We start from the raw sequence: 20,904 nt of genomic DNA on the forward strand, positions 1-20,904 counted from the left end.
TCTGCCTTCAAAAAAAGCACTCTTTCTAACCTTTCCTTTAGCCTCACAGTAAATTTTCAGGTTATGTGATATGCATATGGGCTTCTAGGAAGAGAGGAGTGGGGGAAAGGAGATTGGAGAAAAAACCAAAACAACAAAACCAAAGAAAAGGTAGTTTTGTACAGTAAACAAAACCAAGAAATCAAACCACCTTTTTCTGATTGCAAAGAAAAGTCTTGTACAGCTAGGCTGATAGGTTGCTTTCCTTTATTCTTTGCCATCTCTTGAAGCTTTTTGTTGCAGGTAAGGAATATGCCAGTGGAAAACTTTCTCCTTAGAAGATGTTGTGGTCAAGAGAAAAATTTCTTCTTTATTCTCCGGTCATTTTCTTAAATAATAATAGTAAAGAAGACATCTTCTATATTGCATAGAAGTAAGAGAAGAAATAACTGTATTGTGCTTTTGGCAGGAAAGAAAAGTAATTTAAAATGAAAAATTGCTTCATTGAGGGCCTTCATTTGATGCCCTGAGCATAGATGAGAAAGACAAGGAAGAGGATAAACTGTCCTGTTTCCAGGTACTTTGACTCTTACTTGGTGAAGTTGGGCTCCTTTGGATGTCTGGGTTTGATAGGATTGGCTCGTGCAGCTGTTATGTCTGACCTACCCAGAGGCAGTAATGTCTGTACATCTATAATGTGCGTAGTTGCAAGTGGCTTTGCCCTAATTTGCCCAGCTTGTTAAGCAGTAGATGATTTTTGAGAAGCTGTCCTGCAGCCAAAAGAGGATGTGGTTTTGGGGGGTGAAGAAGGATTTGCCAGTGTTTTTACAAAATTATTTTTTATCAGTGAAATTAGAACCCTACATGCGCAGCACATACAATCTTGAGGAGGGCACTACAGGACAACAGCATTGTCTGAAAAAATCTACCAGCTAATTAGACTTCTTTTGAAGATTGTAACCTCAGTGCCTTGAAATACACCTTTACTGATGCTTAATTTCTTACATTCATTAATAATGCCTTTTTTGACAACTAAAGAATTTGCTTCATGGTGTGTAACATTGTGGGATTGTTTTGCCCTGTGGAGAAAATGGTTGGTCTTCCCACTGGGTTGAAACTCTTCTGCTTCTGCCATGCTGCGTTCTCAGGGACACATGTCCAGAGCAGTCAAACTATTCTGCCTCTGGGGATGGACCGACCCCTCAGCAAGGGAATAAAAAATACAATTGGCACCATATGATGTACAAAGATCTGGCAAGTCAATGGTAGTTTTTCGAGGTGTTGAAGCCTCCAGTTATTCTTAATAGCTTCTTTTACAGTTCTGAGGTTGTCATAATGCAAATAGAATCACTTGTTAACTAGTAATCCATGCTTTTTAAAATAAAAATGGTTTCTTCTTCGCTACAGGTTTGAATACTTGTAGAGATATTTGTAGTTTTTTGGAACAAGAGAGTTAGAATTTGGTTCCCTGCCCTTAGATTCGTATGCGAAGATTTAATCGGAGTTCCCTTTACTATCTCAGACTCTCAAGCCCTAAGTACCAGGCTCCACGCCTTCTGAATGTTAAACTAAATGGGAAATTTAATTCCTTAAGGTGCCAAATATTTTGTTACTAGAGTGTATTGAGCTCCTTCAGGCCAGAAACAAAAGTAGGTCAAGTCCTCATTCTGTTGTATCTGGCTCCATCTCTGGTTTGTTTGTTAGTTAAACATGATGGAAAAATAAGTGATCTTTGTGTTTACACAACCTGTTTTTCTGGCAGCTGTCATGGAATCTGAGAGCAGTGCCTTTATTAACCAGAGCTGATGAGCACCTGCATCTTCCAAAGCCACTGATTTCATGGGCAACTTCCATGGGTTTGGAGTACCCATGTGGCTGCTGTGTCACAGCCCTGATTTTTGAAGTGGAAGTGTTTCTATACATATACTTTATGGTGGTCATACAGTGTTGCAACACTGAATACCTATGCTTGCTGCTTGTGAATGACCAGCAAAATTCCTGCTTACATAGTTTCACAATCTGTTCCTTATGTTGAATTCTGATTTTGGCTGTCTGTTCTGAATAAAAGGTGGCAGATTGCTTTTTTTGGCATTGTGGCCAGTCAGATTTTGCAAAAACAAAAAGTTCATGCCATGTTCAGAAATATGTCAAACCAGTTCCTGCTTGTGAAATGCCTTATAACCAGCCTGCCAGAAAATGTTCCTTCTCTGCTTCCGTGATTTCTACTCCCTTGTTCCTAGCTAGGCTCTCATATTGGAAACACTTCTGATATGTGTGGTCCTTTTAGTGACTTCTAGCAGTCTTAGAAGATTCTCATGTCTTCTGCGTTAGAAGATGATCATGATGAAAAGTACTAAATTTGAGAGCCAAGAAGTGGAATGAGTAGTACTAAGCAAAATGATTTTAGTAGCCTCTCACTTATGGTACTGACCATTGTGTAAGAACCAGCTGTCTTTGAGTTTCAGGTGTTGAAGCGCAGCAATCCCCAAAATGGAAACATAGACAGGGGTGGGTCATTCTTAGATTTTCAACCAAGAGGAGAGGACCAGATCAGCTGGGTGGATGGAGGGTACCCACACGTCATTTCTGGGGCTGACTGTGGGGAAAAGAGGTAGAGCTGCATGGCCTTGCCATGGGCTCTGTGTCCCAGAAAGGGTCATGCCCTTGGTTCATCTACTGACACCAGTGTTTCTCACATAATGCAGCAGTTACACTAAAGGGGAGCATCTTGGATTAACCTGGGGTTCATGGGAAGGTGAAACCCTGGGTGAATGGTGGCTGTACAGTTCATGCCTGGTAATATGAGCAACGCTTTAGTGTGCAGATCAAAGCAAAAAATGTGCATTGCTTCTTTTAAATTGTTTTGCTACCTCTTGACTGACTGAATTCAGCAGTGCAGAACCCTTCTGAGTGTGGTCCTGGCTTTTCAGGCAGTGAATATGGCAGAAAGCCTTCGACTTGCAGCATGGACCTAAATCTGTTTGAAATAAACCTAAAAAACTTGGAGGGTGTAGGGAGTTCAGGTTAGTTTGTTGATCTGCACTGGCAGCTCCACTTCAGCTCAGTTGACTGTACAAGACGGTGACACAAGATATCTGCAAGGATGTTGTGGAACTGTGGATCATGTTAGACCTATCTACTAAAACTTTGTTTTCCTTAATGAGCCCCTTGTTTCCAATGAAGGCTTAAACTTTTAGCACTACGATTGCAAAATGAACACACTAGGATTTTTCACCATCATCTCAAGCTTATTTCTTATCAATGCATTGAATCCTTGAATGTCTTCAAGGATACTTGGCTTAATGTTCATTTCCTCTTGCTGCAAGTTTTTATTACTAAATAAATAAGAGCATTTGTTACAGCTGTGGGCCAGGATAATTCTTCACAGTACATTGCAAAAACATGGTTTAAATTTTGGCTTTGGATCTGGTACAGGGTTTGAATAATATGATACCTCACTTCCTGGCAAACTCAGGGTATTCTGAAGACCGAATGAGTTGTCTGTAAATCTGCCTTGTCTTGGCAGATTTGGTTGTTGGGAAGGGGGGAGAATGGCAAAAAAAAAGACTTTTTAATGCAGTCACCTACTGTCTGTATTAATTTACTTTTACAAAGTGGATTTGTTTACTATGTAAAAAAAAGCTAACCAAACCCAGTATCCCACCAGGCTAGGTGGTAGCTCCATGCAGTCTTAAAACAGGTCTTAATTATTTCCTTCACAACTAAGAAACCTGATGCTGACTCAAAATGGATAACATGACTTTGTGAGTTAAAATAAATACTTCATGCTAAGGTAATTAATTTGCAACATGAAACATAGCAGGCTTAGAAACCAGCAAAGATTTGATTCTTCTCCCATTCATGTCTGGCTTAAAAGCCTATTTACTTCAGTGGGTACAATATTTTTAAAGATTTACAGCCTTATCCCAAATGTTGCCAAAGGTTTACCAACCACATGCATTTGATGGAGCAAGGGGTCTATGGAGACACTTACGCACGAGACTGGAAAAAATTTTGTACCGTTGGCAGGATTGCAGAAAAAGCCTGAGATTAATGTTCAAATTAACTTGAGGGACATAAATAACAAACATGCTCCCTTATAAGCCCTGCCACGGGGCAGATCACACCACACACTCATGCTGTGGGAGACTGAGGGAGCTATGGACTGACCTAGCAGCAGCATCAGCCAAAATGAGGAGAGGAGGTGTCGTCTTGGGGAAGAACAGAGGAGGCAAAACTCTGTTGACTTTTCTGTGTATTTTTTGTTGTTCTGTGTTGTTGTTTTTGTATTTCAAATGCCATTCTCCAAATAGAATGTCCACTCCCACAGCTCTAGTGGTTTGGGACCTGCTTTTTTACCTACCACCCTCCTACCTGGAGGATTGTTTTCTTTTTCTGAGCTTTAATTCTTGCCTGGCTGTGCTATGGCTGTTACCCAAGCATGAGATGAGGAGGAATACTTTTCTTTCTGACTAATCTATCAGGTAAGGGAAAAGCTCTCCTCCTGTGTGGTTTTCTGCAGTTCATCAGTAGGACTGATACACAAGGAATTGGCAGAGAAAAGTTATCACAACTTTATTCTAAGGGCAGTTGGTGCCTACAAATATTTCTAACCCTGGAAGCAAGGATGGTAGAAAGAAGAGTGAATCTGCAAATTTTCTTGGCTGGGAGTCCCCAGCTTCTAGCTCTGGTGTGAAGCAGTAGCCCTCATGCTGAAGGACAAGTGGCAATATCCCAAGGAGGGGAAGAACCTGCCTCCTGCTGAGGCTCTGGAAACCAGGAAATGATGGCTGTGCTAAGCCAGTTTCCTAAGAGTTAATGTGGTAGGGTTGGCAGCAGAAGGGAAAATCTTCTGTAGGGCTGCAGGGTCTGGCTGGAGTGAAGGGGATGATCCTGATGCTACCAGCAGTGCAGGGGCTTCAGGTGTGCCCAGTGTAATGGGGAAGCAGCCAGGGGTTACAGGATTTACAGACAGATGAGTCTATGTCTTGGATGGAGGTGGTGGGAATTTAAAGGAGAAATTTTAAAAAAAGAAAATAAATGGTTGATATGGACTGTTAGGCTTAGGGACAGATGGCTGGGGCTCAGGGACTTGCAGGAGGTATGGAAGGATGTGTATCCAAGCTGCTCCAGGAAAAAGAGTTGTACTAGTGTAAAAAGTCAGAGCTAATGGTGTGCTGCAAGAGTTGCTTAGTGTCATCCAGGGGGGCAGATTGATTTCCATCTCTGTGTTAGATCACCATTTCCAATCATGATTGAAATGAGCAAGAAGGAAATCTGATTTAAGTTGACTCATCAAATTTTACATGTGTACTTTAGTTACTTTTCTGAAAGCCTTCGAGTGGTCTGTACTGCCACAGCTACCCTTTGCTAACAGTGAATATATCTTTCTATTTATACAAGTCTGCAGTTTGCCATTTGCTTTGGGTAATGTATTTTTCCCATTTTCTGTTTAAAAAATGAAGAATGGTGCTTTGTCTTCTTTGCTTAATTAATTTTAACTTCTGATTTTCATCAGGAAACATTTGGATGGAAATTGGAATCCAATTAATGAATGAAACCACCATTTAAAATTGTTTTCATTAGTTAAATCTGCTGGATATAGACAAAAATTCCTTATCAAGCCTGTTTTGTAACTAAAGCAGACTGATTTTTGCAGAAACAAAGCAAGTATTTACAGCTTTTTATGGACTGGATTAATTGTTTCTGGTCACCATGCTTTTGAAGAATCTGTTTCTTATATCTAAGAAATCTTGGCTTCTGGAGCTCTTTTCTTAAAACACAAAACCCCCAAAGAAAACACAGAACCCCAAAGCAACCTAGATTCTCCATCTAAGTGAACATCTCAGTGGTATCTGTGTGCCACAGCTACACAAGACAAACTTACTACGGTGGACTAGCCATGAGCCCATACTGCAAATATTTCTGGGGTAAAAGAGGTGGTCTGTGCATCACAGATGCTGGAGATGGTTACTTGCAAATTAGGGTAGTTGTATGGACTACGCATCTTGGTGAACCTAGGCTGCTACTTTAGAAGATTTTCTTTTCACATTCCTGTCAGTTCCCAGGGCTGGGCTGACTTTGAGTAAAATATTTTCTTATGTGGGGAAAAAAATAAACTGAATGAGGAGGAGGAGAAAATTGTCCAGGAGACCTCACTCTTGTCAAATGTATATACACATATATATATTTTGGCTTTTAAATTGTAAGTATAGGTTTAAGCAAACTTGGCTTTAAGGGAGTGAACGTTGAAGCTCAGATTTCAGAGTGGGAAATCAGTTCCCTAAATTTAGTGCTTCTAACATATGTTTAACATCTAGGAATCTATTTCTGATATAACTCATGTTAGGAGTTCCTGGAAAGCTCTGTGACTTATGTGGCATGGCATGGGTAAGATTAAATTATAGCTGATTTTCTTCCATCCTGAGATCCCCAGAAGCATCTGTAAGATTGATGGGTGGTGTAGTCATTGCATTATGTTTTGATGTGTTTCTTTTGCAGGATAGGTTTCCAGTAAATACAAAAGGATTTAAAAATTATTGTGGGTAAGGAGATGGACAGATAGTAATTTGAACTTGGTGTTGTGATACTCTCAAAAGCCTTAGTTAGATTTGATTTCTGCCAGAAGAGAAAAAAAGAAAGAGCAGTATGGGTTTTGAATGGTTAAAAACCAGCGTGCATAACATAATTTCTCTAAATCCTGTGTGATGTTATACTGGGGATGAATTTGGCTGTATGTATATGCCATGTATGTGCTAATCCAGACAAGAATTTTAAAAATTCCAATGTATGAACAGTTAAATATTGACAGATTCTCCACTGTTCCTTAATAAACATGTATCACTATTATATCAAAATGCAAGTTTAGTGTTAAAGAACTTCAGTCACATAAGAAATAATTTTTAAAAAGTCCTTTAGGAAAAAAGAATTTGGAATGTATCAAAAAGTCAAAACTATGAGGAGGGATGGGAGGAAGGTGCTACAGTGAGCTGACTGTACAGTTAGAACATGTACATCTTCTGTCTTCCATTGCCTTTGCTGCCGATGTTTTGTGTTTAAGGGTGAGGCAGCAAAAAGGAATTTTAGTGGTGAATTGAATCTAGCCAAGAAAGTGGCTTGAAATTAAGCTTCGGGAAGAAGAGGGGGAAACTGCTCAGCAGGCAGATGGGCAACAGAGGGAAGGCAGGAAATATATGCAAACAAAAACAATGAAGTTTGATTTGTTTCTATGGTACAGAAACGTATCTGGAGGTGGGTTTAGGTAGAAGCTGCTCAAATTCTTGAAAACCAAGTCAAGTTAAATGTTTGATTTGCAGCAGTGTTATACAAATTAGGCTGGAGAAGTATATGAAAGGGAAAACTTCAGCAGTGGACTTTTGCAGGAGCTGGAGCATGTGTGGACAGTTGAATGTAGGGGTCAAGAAGAGGATCAAGCAAGGGGGTGGTTAAGCTGTCAGGATTGGAATGAGGGGCTGCCTCTACACCCAGTGCAATGGGTCCTTGCAACGTAACTGGAAATCCCAAATGCTTCATGAACTTGTAGCCATTTAGAAACAGTTTTTTGTAGTGGTAAGGTCAAGTGAGTACGTACAGTAGCATTTCCAAATTACTGGAAATCTTGCTGGATTCACAGTGAACGTGTAAAAGGACTTACTATGACAGCACTCAAGGTGTTTGTAATAATAGGAGGAGAATATGAGTAATCTTCTGGAAAGTGGTTTAACATATATACTGAAGTGACTGGTATCTTTCATTACAAATATGTAGTTTTAGGGCGTAGTTTTGAGATAATTTTAAACTGATCTGTAGGCAGAATAAAAGGGGTGCTCCCACCTTTTCCCATTCCTTAATTGTTGTTATTTCCTCTTTTGGTCTCAGACCACCACTTGTGTGGTGCTCTGGTTATTTGGGTCAGGGACTCACTGCCTGCCTTAAAAATCAGCTGGATCTGCAGTCCTCAAAGCACACCAGGCACCCAGGGAGGCTGGGTGTGGAGGGCTGCATCCACGTGGATTTACACCAGCATAAAATGCCTATGAATCCTAATGCCTTGTATGTGTGGAAATACAGGGTAAACTGTGCAACTGTTGCAATCACCTAAAGTGTATCTGTTCCCAATATCCTATTTTTGGGTTTCTTCACCTGGTACATGGAGCTGTGCCTGGAATTTGTATCCCCTAAGGTTACAGTTGACTTGTGTTTACCGAAAATGAGGTGATAAAACTTGGAAACAAGCATTTTATTCTGATTTGTTTATGGTTAATGCAGGGGGACTTTGCCTTGAGGGACTTACCTTGAAAGAAGTTACTGAAATTTGAAAATAAGCAGGGATAGTGGTTTTAGGAGTGCATCTTTGCTTTGCGTTGCATATAGCAGTGGGGTTTTTTTCTGAAAATATCATAGAAAAAGCTGGTTTGGTGAGCTTCTCTGGGTGAGTCTGTATCCCTACAAAATATACTACTGAGCAAAGCTAAATGAGCATGGTTGGTCCCATGTGCTCTGCTTGCTGGTGCTCCGTGCTGGTCTGCATGGTGGGTACTGAGAAAGCAAGGATGAGGTCTCAAAAGACCTCCCCACGAAAAGTGCTTTGTCTTATTGAGGATGAGCAAAACTAATTTTGAAAATACATAAGAGGGCTACACAGAGGAAGAAAAACTTTAGAAGGAGAGGTGTGCAGTGTCTTAAATACCTCCTAGTTCAAAGAGGCTTGTGTGAAATGCTTTCGAGCGGCAACCCCGACGGAAGCGGATGGATCAATGGTGCAGCAGCGCAGCGCGTATTCGATGGTGCTCCGCTCTTCTGAGGCTGGTAAAACAGTTGTGACTTACTGTGGCATATGCGAGCCTGCAGTTTGATCACTGCTGTGCGGCACGTAGAGAGGATCTGGAGTATTATGGCATGCTCTCCAGCTGGGCTTTCTGCTTGAAAGCAATTGGAAGATGCAGTGATGCCTGATACCCAGTGGGTGCAATGCTGGGGTCCTCTCACTTCTAAGAAACACGGTGTTTAATTTACTAGCCTGTGTGAGGACGGCTGCCAGGGCTCCAACTGTTGCATAATGTTACACAGGAGGAATCACTGGCAGATTTCAAGCTGGCTATCATTCCAGATCACTCCCACACAAAGGAAATTGTAGCATATATGTAACTCTGAGGCTTTTTGTACTGCTCTCAGCACAATCTAAAATAAAAAATATAACTAGGAAACTAGAAAGAGTTTGCCTGCTCAGGCTGTAGCCCCTTTGCTTGTAGTAGCCTTACCTGCAGGCTCTTGCATGTGGAAGAGAATCCAGACAGCGACAGGTAAGAGTGAAAGCCTCACAAAAAAGCAACACCTCAATTGTTTTTTAAAGTTCTAAGCATTAAAATTGTGAGTATTTTATACAAGATGAAAGAATCCTCTTTTGGCTCAAACTGGTTTTCATGTTCTGTGGATTTTGTGATTCCCAGAAAAAGCCAGACCTTAATACTCAGACATCACAGGGGGAAATAAGATTTCCCCCTCATTTCCATGCATGCCTGTTCCGTACCCATTTTCCTGTCAATCTGATTTATAATGTTCAAAAACATTCACTGCATTTTTCCTTCTTCCCCACAGCAACAGCCCGAGTCTGAGACTGTTCATCTGTTCATCCCAGCCTTGGCAGTTGGAGCTATTATTGGCAAGCAGGGACAGCACATCAAACAACTTTCTCGTTTTGCAGGCGCATCTATTAAGGTATTATTACACCAACTATAACTTTCTGCCTATTCTACGTGACGCTTTCAGCAAGTTTGCACAAGCCGTGCTTTCGTGAACATCCTCCCCCACTCCATGCTTAGAATGTGATGTGATAAATGGAACATTTGTTTATAAATCATCTTTTAATCTTCCTTGAGACAAGATAATTAGAAGCATGTTTTCAAACGTCTCCTGAGGTGTGAAATATAAGCTGCAAAGAAAACGACTTTGGTGGTCCTAGAAACAGACTTGTGCCTTAATGATGCAGTGCTTAAAGGCTTTCTCCTTGCTTTAGGTAAAGTGAAAATTGGTGAGGTAAATTCCCCTTCTAAACACAGCAGCACAGCTGAAGTTTCCTGCCTTCTTGGCTGCCCCTGCTCTGTTCCAGATGGATTGGTCTGGGCTGTCAGGCTCAAATGGCTTCACACTGAATTGTTCGTGTTGTAACTTCACCCGTGTGCTGCTCCAAGCTCCTGGGGCCAGTCAGTCCTTAAACAGCATGTTTACCTTGTTATCAGGTATAACATCCAGCTGTTTGTGTATTGACCACCTCAGTGTAGCTGAGAACAAGATGGTTTGCAGAGGCTAACCTCTAATAGAAGCTTAAGTCAATTTGGTGAAATCTTTCTTGGCTGTGTACAGGGGTTAGTACCAGTTGCAGTTGTAGGAAAGCCTTGGCTTTTGGTCACTAATGCTATTGTAACCACAAGTATCCTCTCCAGATGCTTGAGCACTTTTTTCTTACAAATAGTATTTTCTGCTGTTTTATGCTGAAAGATAATGTTTTGGCCTAAACTAAAAAAAGAAAAAAGTTTAAAGTACAGTGTTCAGCTTTAGTATGCTGTTAGATGGACATTTTACTGCACAGATAAAATAATTGTTTTCTTCTCAGCCCTCTTTGTTTTTGTTTCAGAGGGGCGATGTGTTTAGCGAGTGCTATGGCAGGGATCTGCCACAAGTCTGGGGCACAGGGCAGGAGCTGGCTGTGCTGAGTTGAGCTTGGTGAAGCTGAGCTTGGCTTGGAAGATGTTCGTCTAAGGATGCAGAGCAAAATAATTGGGGAACCCCGATTAACGAGTCTTGTGTGTGGTTTGCTGAGTGCTGATCCGTTTACTGGCCAGTCAACCAATGACACCCTGCCCAGCTCCATCCTTTTTGAGCAGAATGTTAAGTGGTTATACTACCCAGATGGTTTACATTAGTTGAGCACCAGTAATCATATTTTTAGGGGGAAAATGAAACAGAAGAAAGTGAGAGGTATCAATATTTCTTTATCAAATCTGTCTTGCATGGGGCTGTGATGCATCACATGAATTTCCTCTTCCCCTCTCCATTCCCACAGCTTGTATCTAAAATTTAAGCACTGTATGGAAGGTACTGCTAGGTGGAGAGAGAAATGTGAAACAACCTGGACCTTCAAGAACCCGTCCAAACTAGTTCTTCAGTTGGTCCTTGGAAGAGAGTTTAATGGAAAGGGAGTTTCCAGTGCTTCTCATGCATCTGGCTAACAGTGGCCTCAGGCTTCCTCTACTGGCTGGCACCCCTCTACCCCATGCATTTAACATTTCTGCGTTAATTTAAATTCAGATAAAAGTTTTCTTGAGCTCTGGTCTTTTGTTCCTTCACTAAGAACAAAGTAAAGAAACTTTGTGAAAATAAGACTAAATCTTAACAAAAGAGTACAGATACAGGGTATGCTTGCTAAATTGGGAAGCTGTATGTGTACTTATCTATTAAAATAATGCAACATCACCTGTTATCTGGCAAAACAATGTGGAGCAACAGGCTTGCTTCTGTGTGAAAGTATTAAATACGGCAACTGGTAAATTATTCAAAACTTCTAACCTTCTCTCATGTGGACCACCTGCCCCCTGTCATAATGTTGGAGTGAAATAATAAATTGTGAATCAAGGAATCTGTGCTTTTAGCTAAGAGTTGGAGGGAGTGCTGCCTGAGTAACTTTTTACTTGCCAAACTGCAGTAACCATACTTTGTGGAGGAAGTAAGTCTGCATAATGCTTGTTTTGAGTTGTGCTGTAGCTTGTAACAGCTGAAAGCACTTTACATCCTCCTGCATCCTCTCTGTGCTCATGCTGAGCTTTGTAGATCTGGTGAAACTCATTGGCCATGATGTAAGACCAACCTGCAGATGCACTGGGCTTCTGTATGAGGCTGCAGTGTTCAGGCTGTCACCTCAGAGGTGCACGTGGCTATTGCTGAGCTCAGGTTGTGACCTAGTGCTGGGGGTCACTGCTTAGCAATGCAGGCTCAGTGTGGGACTCCAGCAGACTCAATTATGCAGCAAAAGAGACAGGCAGAGATTTCAGTTTCCTGCTGCCCACCCTGTGCTACACTGCTGGGACCTGTTGTGAACCATTGTCATCTCCTTGGTTACAAACTCTTTCCAGAGCAGCCCTTCCTGATGAAAGATGAACCTTATGGGGTTTGAGTGTATCAAGTTGTCCATTTGTGGCTTGGCATATAGAAGATTGGTTGTTTTCTGGTTAGGAATGTAAAGATGTTAAATCTCAGAAGTTAAATTCACCACTTGTATATTATTTGTATGTCTATAACTATTTTTTCCAAGGGCAGACAGACAAAATTAACACAGAATTCTCTTGGTTTACCCCTTCAGACATTGAAATGTTAGTTGGTATATGTTTCTTTTGCAGCCCTCAGCCATATTTTACCCCAGCTTCTGAGAACAGGATATTCTAAGAGAAAATCAAAGCAAGATATGTCCCAGAACATTGAGACACATATAAGACATAATGAAAGCTTGATGGAAAATATTTTTCCTAAAATTTTAATGAAGGTGCTGGTGTTCATCCAGAAAACAAGAGGAGACTGAGACAAACCACAATGTCCACTTTACACGAAAGACAATTGTCAGGCTGAATTCTGTTCAGTCAGCTGCTCTAAACATGCCCTGAAATTTTGCCCCTCTAAAATACTCGTTCCAAAGAATTGAATGGATTTAGTCTGTTTGTTCTTACCACATCGTGTCATATAAATGTACTGCTGTAAAATTTATGTGTATTTTTAGATATATCCAATTGGAATTCATAAATAATGAAAAATAGATATGCAAACCAGACAACTAGTATATAATGCCTTCTCCATCTTAGGGTACAATACAAATAATGTTATAAACTTTCCTTAGCAAAATTCTTTAGTGAAAATGATGCCTGGTGACTGGTAATTTGTCTGAAATAAACTACAGCTGTTAAATATGAATAACATCCCTTGCCAACAGCTGAGATGAAATTCTGTAGTGTTTAATATATTGCTCATTCAACAGCAGCTATGTAATACTAGATGCAACAATGGAAATGTCAGTTGTGATAAACAAAAGATTCATTCGGAATGTCAGAGGCTACTTTGAATTATTCAATGCCACTGGAGTCTGAGAACAACACCCACAGAAATCTTACTGTTGTGGTGACATGAACTGCTAAAGACCCTACAGGCGTCTCTGTCTCGGCTCTGGTGGAGCTTAATTTTTATTTGGGTCACACATTGTCCGGTATAGAGGAATGTTTTGGATCCGATTAGTTACAACAGTAAAGTGATCTTCTGTTCTCAGGGGAAGGGATGCAAGCTTTTGCTAATGAGCAAAGCTTGTTAGAAAGACTATTCAAGCTAGTGGGGTGGGTAGGGATGAGAATCTCAGTTTATTAACCAGATTTGTCTTTTTGAAGGCTACATGTCTTACATCACTCATAGCCACATGAAAATGCCATGTGGGATTCTGCCATATGTGGCTGTGTCTTTAATTTTCAGAAGTAAATTTGCTTATGGTGGTTTAGCCAGTTTCTCCATATTTCATTACAGCTAATTAATGCACTTTAAAGAGAACAAACCCGTCATGACTGAAGTGTGATGCTACTGCTGTAACGAATAATTTTTCACTCCTGAACAGAATGTGAGACTGAAGTGGGGAGGAGGTAGCTTTAAACTATTCCTTCAAAAGACATAAACATAACCAATAGCTATGTTTATCCATTCTAGATTGCCCCTGCTGAAGGACCAGATGCTAAGCTGAGAATGGTTATCATCACTGGACCTCCAGAAGCTCAGTTCAAGGTAAAACATATAAAAACTTGTCAGTATGTAGTGGCCTTTGGACCATAAGGGACAGTACTGAAACTCTTGGTTCCAAGCACTCTTTATTCAGAATTTTAGTAAACACTTGGGTTTTGCTTTCCTTTTGCTGAAAGGTGTCTCATAGGAATATGAGTAATACAGTACTATTAGAGGCCACATTCTGGTCACCTGAAAACTGGTGGGTGTTTCATGTAAGAAAGAATCAAGTCTAGCATAAAAATATTACATTCCTAAATTTCTCTTCTATCTACAAGCACCTTTGAGTTGAGTCTTTTAATCTGTCTTAAGATGTGCAACAGTTTTGTGTGCTTAATTGAAATAACAAAGCTGACAAGATGAAATCAAGTCTTCTCAGGTTGCTGTTTTGTGCAAAATGGAAAATGCTTTTTGGGTAGCTCTAAGATAAATGCAAGATTTCTAATTGTTTTTCCACTACAACTACAAGGAGATAATCAACTTGATTATCCCCTCTGTATTCAAATTAAGTTATAGAGTGCCCTTTTGCCTGAAACATCAAGGGATAAAAGTAGTCACCCCAAAGGGAGTTGACTGTGCTAGGAGTGATGCAGGCAGCTCAGTGCAGCAGCCTGGCATCCTCACAGAATGAGGCCTGGAGCAAGTAGAAAGTCACTTGAGAGTTTATACCCTGGCATAATTTTTTTTGCCTGTTCTCATTTTTGACTTTGTATTCTTGCTTTAGGGCATCTTGCAAGAAGGAGGTGCACAAACTTCAGGGGTATCAGTTTCAATAATGCCTTTAGGATTTTTGGAAAATTATCAGGGCAGGTATTTTGTAGTGGTAATAAAAAATTAGATGCATTTGGGATTGTTGCTCAGTTACCATATGCATTTGAGATGCTACTGAAGGCAAAGCATGTCTTTGAAGCTCTGTCTCCTCGATATTTTCTGTGTGCATGTGGGCTTGGCCACATGGGATGTTTCACATATTGGGTACTCTCATGGACTGGGGTCAACACAAAGTCATATACTGGCTACTCCTTTTCATCAGGTATCAGTGGACTGACCCTCAAGGAGTAGCATGCCAAAGGAAATCTGGGCATCCCTTATCCTAACTTTTCATGTAGACAAAGGCTTGCCCTCAGGTTTATTCCCCAGGATAAACTGGGGGTCCCACAGAGCTCTTCTGGCAGCTCTTCTCTCCAACCTGGATCATGCAAGGAGGAAAGTGTCCTTTTCCTGCAACCCATACATAGGTTAAAACCACATCCATCAGTCACTACTTTACACCTGGGCTCTGCTTGCAAAGGTGCATTAATGTAGTAGCACAGTCAATGCTCCTGAGTATGCTGGTCTTATGAAGGAAAGGGATTATCCCTTGGGGCTTCATTCAGCTCCTGACCTTTGTAGTCTTTTAGCTGCTCTTTGAGGCAGAGCTCAGTCTTTCCTTTTATCACCACTGTTAACCTGAAGCTGGCCTTACAGCCAGGTCCACACAGTGTTTGTGCTCTCCTTAAACTCTGACTAAGAAGGGTCTCCTCTCTTGGGACAGTGGTTGTTGGGGCACCAAGAATGTAAGCTGGTGCTCAACAACTTGAAGAGGGAATAGCTGCTGCTCAAATGAGTAATGAGCTCTTGGAGAGGCAGTGCTATCCCAGAGTGTGTGACTTTGGCATCCTTTCCTTACTCCATTGTGTTCTGCTGCCTGTGATTCACGTCCACGGTAGCTGCACTGGCTGCATCCTTTTCTTCCTCAGCTGCTGCAGCCTGAGGATGTTGCAGTATGCAGGATTAGTTGTTAGCAAGACCATGGGAAGGAAACATGCCACTGTTCAGAGCCTCTCCTGCAGTGCTCCCTAGAGTTCAGGCATCCCTGTGACACCACTATTCATGCATGACTCTGTTGCCTTGGATCTGGGATATATGAAAGTGAAGTGGGATCTAGTGTAGAAAACATATTTCAGCCACCATTTAAAACTGTGAAGGAGCTTGCAGCCTAGTTAGGTTGTTTCCTTTCCTAAAGACCTTCTCAAGAATGGAAAGATTTGAGATGTTGGAAGACCATCTACAATCTTTTTAAAAAAAGTCCATATCCCATCTTTCTTTATAATTTGGCAGTAATGGGAGCTCCTTTGAAGCATCTAGGAGCCACAGAGTAGAAGATCTGGTTACCATTTCTCATTAATTCACTGATGAACTGCTGTGAATAAGGAAATAGATGTGTTTAAAAATCAGCAGATTTTAAAAATCAGCAAAAAACCCCCCTTACTCTCTCAGCGGACATTCTTCTTGCTATCTGGCACTTGTGTGTTTCCCAGAAAAAGGAACTGTGTGCTGGTTGGAATAATACTTTTCCCATGGTACTATTTAGATCTGGGCAGTTTGACTCTTTACTTTGGGAAATTAAGAAAGTGCTAAGTTATGTATTTTTAAACAATATGTTGTAATGGATTGTAAAAGCAAGCTTTTTGCTCCAGTTGGAGTCTTTATCCCATGACTTGTTGGGGGTGTTGTGGCTTTTTTAGTTTTGCATCCTTAAAAGAATGGGTTTCTGAGTCAATTAATTGCATTTTGTGCTTCTGGGTGTAATAAAAAACTTCAGCCTGACTGTTCTTGTCTCCACCACTCTTTACAGAAATGCAATAGTCTCTTTCAAAAGCAATATTTCTATGAAAAGCAGAATAATATCGATCCCTGTTAAATTGCTGTGTGGTTCCCTGGTTTGCCAAGCAATCTTTAAAGTTAGACAGTGGTACTTCCTAGTTTGGTACAAAGACTTCTTTTAGAAAAAAGTATATTTATTAGGGAAAACACTATGTCAGGATTGTGTCTCCTTTCTGTGTAATTTCTTGATGTTAACTAGATTCCAAGAAGACCATTCTCTAACTGAAAGCAATTTTGCAGGCTCAAGGGAGAATCTATGGAAAACTTAAAGAAGAAAATTTCTTTGGACCTAAAGAAGAAGTGAAACTTGAGGCTCATATAAAAGTGCCATCCTATGCTGCTGGTAGAGTTATTGGTAAAGGAGGCAAAACAGTAAGTAGCTGAAATAAAACTCCGTGTTGCTCAGTTATGTTTCATATTCTGGTGTGTATATATACATAAAGCTTAAACTTTTAGCCAAACTAATTCTTTGATGTTATATTAAAGCGGGAGCTATTTTCTTAGGTGTGCTTGTTAAGTTTTCCTTTCTTCTACTGTGGAGTTGAAGCCAATCTTAGAATGATTTATTTAATTTCTAAATCAGTGGTAGGAATTTAAGACATGTTCAGACCTCAATATTACAAAAACGTGTATCCATCTTTGTTTCAATTAAATTGATGGCATTTCTTAGGCTCATTTGGTTGTATAAAATAACATAATTGAGATTTTTCAATCCTCAAGAGGTGCTGGTGCTCTAGTATTTTCACATGGTGTTAAGTCAGGAGCTAGATGATATGTGCAAAGACATGGTTCTGTCTTGGGTGTCCATCCTGAGTGCAACAGGGTCTGTAGGTTAAGTGTCAGGAGGCAGTGTGGCCTCTTCCACTACTTCCAGTGGTAAGAGGTTTGAGGACAAACATGTCTGAGAAGCTGTTCATCTAAAACATTAATTACACAATGACAAGCATTTCTAAAATAAAATCAGTGTAAATGAGACAAAGACTCTAACATTACCTCTACTTAACACTATGGAAGCCTGATAAGCTGCTGAAAATAATTTGAACAAACAGAACGTTTCATTGTTCAGTCTAAAGTTCTCCATCTTGTGGAGGTTTTTGAAGGAAAAGTGTGTAAATACTCTGACATTTTTCTTCCCTTTATTATATGATTTTTCTGACCTTACACTTTTAAACTCAACTGTAAATACTGTGGCATCTATTTGCTTTTTTTAAGTCATGTATTTAACACCTTCTGTGTGTTGTATTTAGTCTTTAAAACACTTCTACAAACCCAGAGGACTTGGTGCTAATTTATGTTAAGAGACACAAGAGGCTCATCTTGCAGAGTGCACGCTGCTGCATAAAGATGCTTTCTGTTAGTGAGGGGTTTTTAGAAATGTAGCTTGGAGGATGATGTTTCAGTGGTTGGTATCTTTGAGGCTTGGTGGTTGTATAACATTTGTTAGTTTAGAGGTTTCTGACTTGTACTATCTGTTTATAGGTAAATGAGCTTCAAAACTTGACAAGTGCAGAAGTTGTAGTCCCTCGTGACCAGACACCTGATGAAAATGATCAGGTGGTTGTGAAAATAACTGGTCACTTCTATGCATGCCAGGTAGGAGGACTGCAGTGATTTTCTGTATTGCCTTGATGTTTCCATGGTCTTTCTTTTATAGCAATGTGCAGGAGCCAAGGGATGGAAGACTTCTGCTCAGGATACAGAAAGCACTGCTTGCCAGGCTCCTCTGGTTGTCTCGCTGCAATTAACTTTCCTCATGCCTTTGAGAGAGATTTATAACAATACTGCATGTTTACATATGCAAAACATTCTCCTTAAATTCTTCAGTCAATTTATGCAGTCTCTGGCACTGCTATAACTTTCAAAGCAAAAGAAAATCCAAGTTGTGATTGGGCTGAAATTCAGAAGGAACAGAGACACAAGCCATCCCATAGTATCTGGAAAGAACCACACCCATATATGTAACTGGTCCCCATTGCCCAATCTGTTGATTTAATATCATAAATAAAACGATCACAAGATTCCTTCCTTCAGTTAACTCAGACTTATTTCTTTTGATACTTTGCTACAGGTGGCTTGTAGTTCAGAAAGGAGATCAGGTGGGTGGGCAGTCGTGTAAGTCTGACCTTCTGGATATCCCAGTGTATAAAAAATTTGTACGCTCTTTTATTAAAACAGTGGTTCTTATAAAAGATTAGTATTTCCTGAGGAGTAAAATGCAGGCTGTAGCTTCAGTAATCTCAACATTGGTAGTCATCTCCCTATTCTCATGCTTTCTATATAACAGATCTGAAAACTGACCATGCCAGTACTTGTGGTAGGTGAAAAGGGAAGTAAAATTAAAATTTGGGTTGTACTTCATGATTAATTCCAAGTGTATTTTAATTAACAAGTAAGCTTGTTGGTACTAGGGATTTAGTTATTCCAGATTTTCTTAATCCCAGTAGCATCTCTTGTTGGTTGTAAACAGCAGTCACTGCAGCATGGCATCATGATGGATTGTTTCTTCTTCTTTGTGTCCTTCAGCTTGCTCAGAGAAAAATTCAGGAAATACTGGCTCAGGTAAGAAGGCAGCAGCAACAGCAAAAAACATTGCAAAGCGGACAGCCTCAGCCAAGACGGAAATAAAGGTTTAGGAAATGGCCCATCAGAGACAGATGCCAGACCAAAGACAGACTGTGCGACGAGAGACGGGTGGTGAGCACCTGTTGAAGATTTATGCAGAAGATCCACCAAGCCAATCACCTGTTCGAGGACCAGGCAACCGTTGAACGCTGTCTCTGAGAATGTATTCTTTAGGCTCTCTCAAACTTTTGAAACCCAGCTTTAAAATAAGGACCCCTTCACTTCCCTTTTGTTCTATTCTCACAATTTAACATAAACTCGTTAGTCTTTTTTATTGTTCTTATTATTCCCCAACAATTTTAGAACTTGGTTTAATGAAGCTTTCTCTTCTGAGTTCACTGGTTAAAAAAAAAAAAAGAAAAGAAAAAAACCAACAAAAAAAACAAAGAAAAGGCATTGCTCTTATAGGTCCAGTTGTAAAAGAAGAAACACATTTGGAGGGTGGGATTGCGGGTGGGTTAGGGTTAGAGCAAGGGTATTGACAAGAGTTTAAGTGTTAGTCCCAATGTTGAAACAAGTGGCATTTTTTAAAAAGAATTTGGTTGCATTTTTACATAACACTGCCATGAATAACCTAAGGGAAGTGTTGAATGGTGTTGGCCAGGGCATAAAAAGATAAATATGCATTTTACTAAACTACCTCAGGCATTTAGTACCTCAATGAGAAATTGTTCCTTTTTTGCTTTTTTTTTTGGTATTTTGTATACTTTATAAAGCTAATAGTTCTTGAGCATTTTATTTTTTTAAAAAAAATTAAAATTTGATCAGCCACCAGCCAGGAGTACTACAGACTTATCGGGGAAAAATATAGTAGAGCACTTCTAGCTGCTGGCTGATGGGAGTAAGGTGGGTAAAAAAAACACAGCCTCAGATTTCCTGAGGGCTTCAACACCATCATTTGTTTAAAAAAAAAATTCAGTGAATGTTCAAAAGATAGTGAATGATGCCAACATTCTGATAGCAGCAATGCCGTTTAGTTTTCTTTTAAGATGGGATGAAAAAGTTTGTGACGGTACTTTTTTGGGAACAGGACAAGGAAGTGATGGCAAGAGGCTGGGGTTGGGGGAAAAATTTAGAAGGCTGCAAGAGGCTGAATTTTTTTTTTTGTGCTACTTGATTGAATGCATGAACCCTTTGTGCCTTTGACCATCACTACCTAATAATGCTACATTTAACCATTTGCAGCCCATTTGGACTTTGCCATTTTGTTCAAAGAGCAAGCTTCATCTTCAGTTTGATAGAACACTTGATCTGCTGGAGCATTTTTGAGGCCAGGAGGGTCTCTGCTGTCTGCAGATCACATCATACTGCTTTCAGTTACCACGATGGGGGAAGGTCAAACAGTGTTTGATCACATTGAAAGATAATGAAAGGCTAAGTTTACATATCCAGCCGCTGTTATGGGCCACACTAAGCCACTTTGAAGGTTTTGAAAATGATTACAAGAAAAAAAACAAACAAAACAGCAACCTCTCTAGCCTGGCTTATAATAGATGCAGCAGGATTTATGCACGTTCTGCAACCAACCATTAGAGGAGAACAAAAAAATGTCAAAAGGCAGGGATAACAGGAAAGTTACCAAATTTTTTAATTTCCAAATGTAATTTGAATGATGATTGTGGTAATAGTGACACATTCAAGTTTCTACAATAAACTTCAGTCTACCTCAGTTTAAGAAAAAAAAAATGTGGCAACACATGGTGCATAAAGACTGCTGTGTGTGTGTGTGTGCGCGTGCGCGCCTGTGTGTGTGTGGTCGACAGAGCCATGCTATTACCTCTGAACCTTTTTTTGTGATGTTTTTTTGTGCATGAGATGATCAGAATCACCATGCTGCACTGATTTGAGGGGCAC

The 20,904-nt window shown here is 40.2% G+C and overlaps 1 protein-coding gene across 1 annotated transcript in view; it reads left to right on the forward strand.

The window, feature by feature from the left end:
• The window catches only part of IGF2BP3 (insulin like growth factor 2 mRNA binding protein 3), a 111,961-nt gene extending 91,375 nt beyond the window's left edge, over positions 1 to 20,586 (forward strand). The window contains exons 13-17 of the mRNA XM_017731188.1: positions 9,577 to 9,696; positions 13,711 to 13,785; positions 16,669 to 16,800; positions 17,908 to 18,021; positions 18,952 to 20,586. Of these exons, the coding sequence (XP_017586677.1) occupies positions 9,577 to 9,696; positions 13,711 to 13,785; positions 16,669 to 16,800; positions 17,908 to 18,021; positions 18,952 to 19,053 (543 nt within the window). The 3' untranslated portion in view covers positions 19,054 to 20,586. The remainder of the gene's footprint in view (positions 1 to 9,576; positions 9,697 to 13,710; positions 13,786 to 16,668; positions 16,801 to 17,907; positions 18,022 to 18,951) is intronic.
• Positions 20,587 to 20,904: the final 318 nt, after the last annotated feature.

Source organism: Corvus brachyrhynchos, unplaced genomic scaffold (genome assembly GCF_000691975.1).
Source record: "Corvus brachyrhynchos isolate BGI_N302 unplaced genomic scaffold, ASM69197v1 scaffold84, whole genome shotgun sequence".
NCBI lineage: Eukaryota > Metazoa > Chordata > Aves > Passeriformes > Corvidae > Corvus > Corvus brachyrhynchos.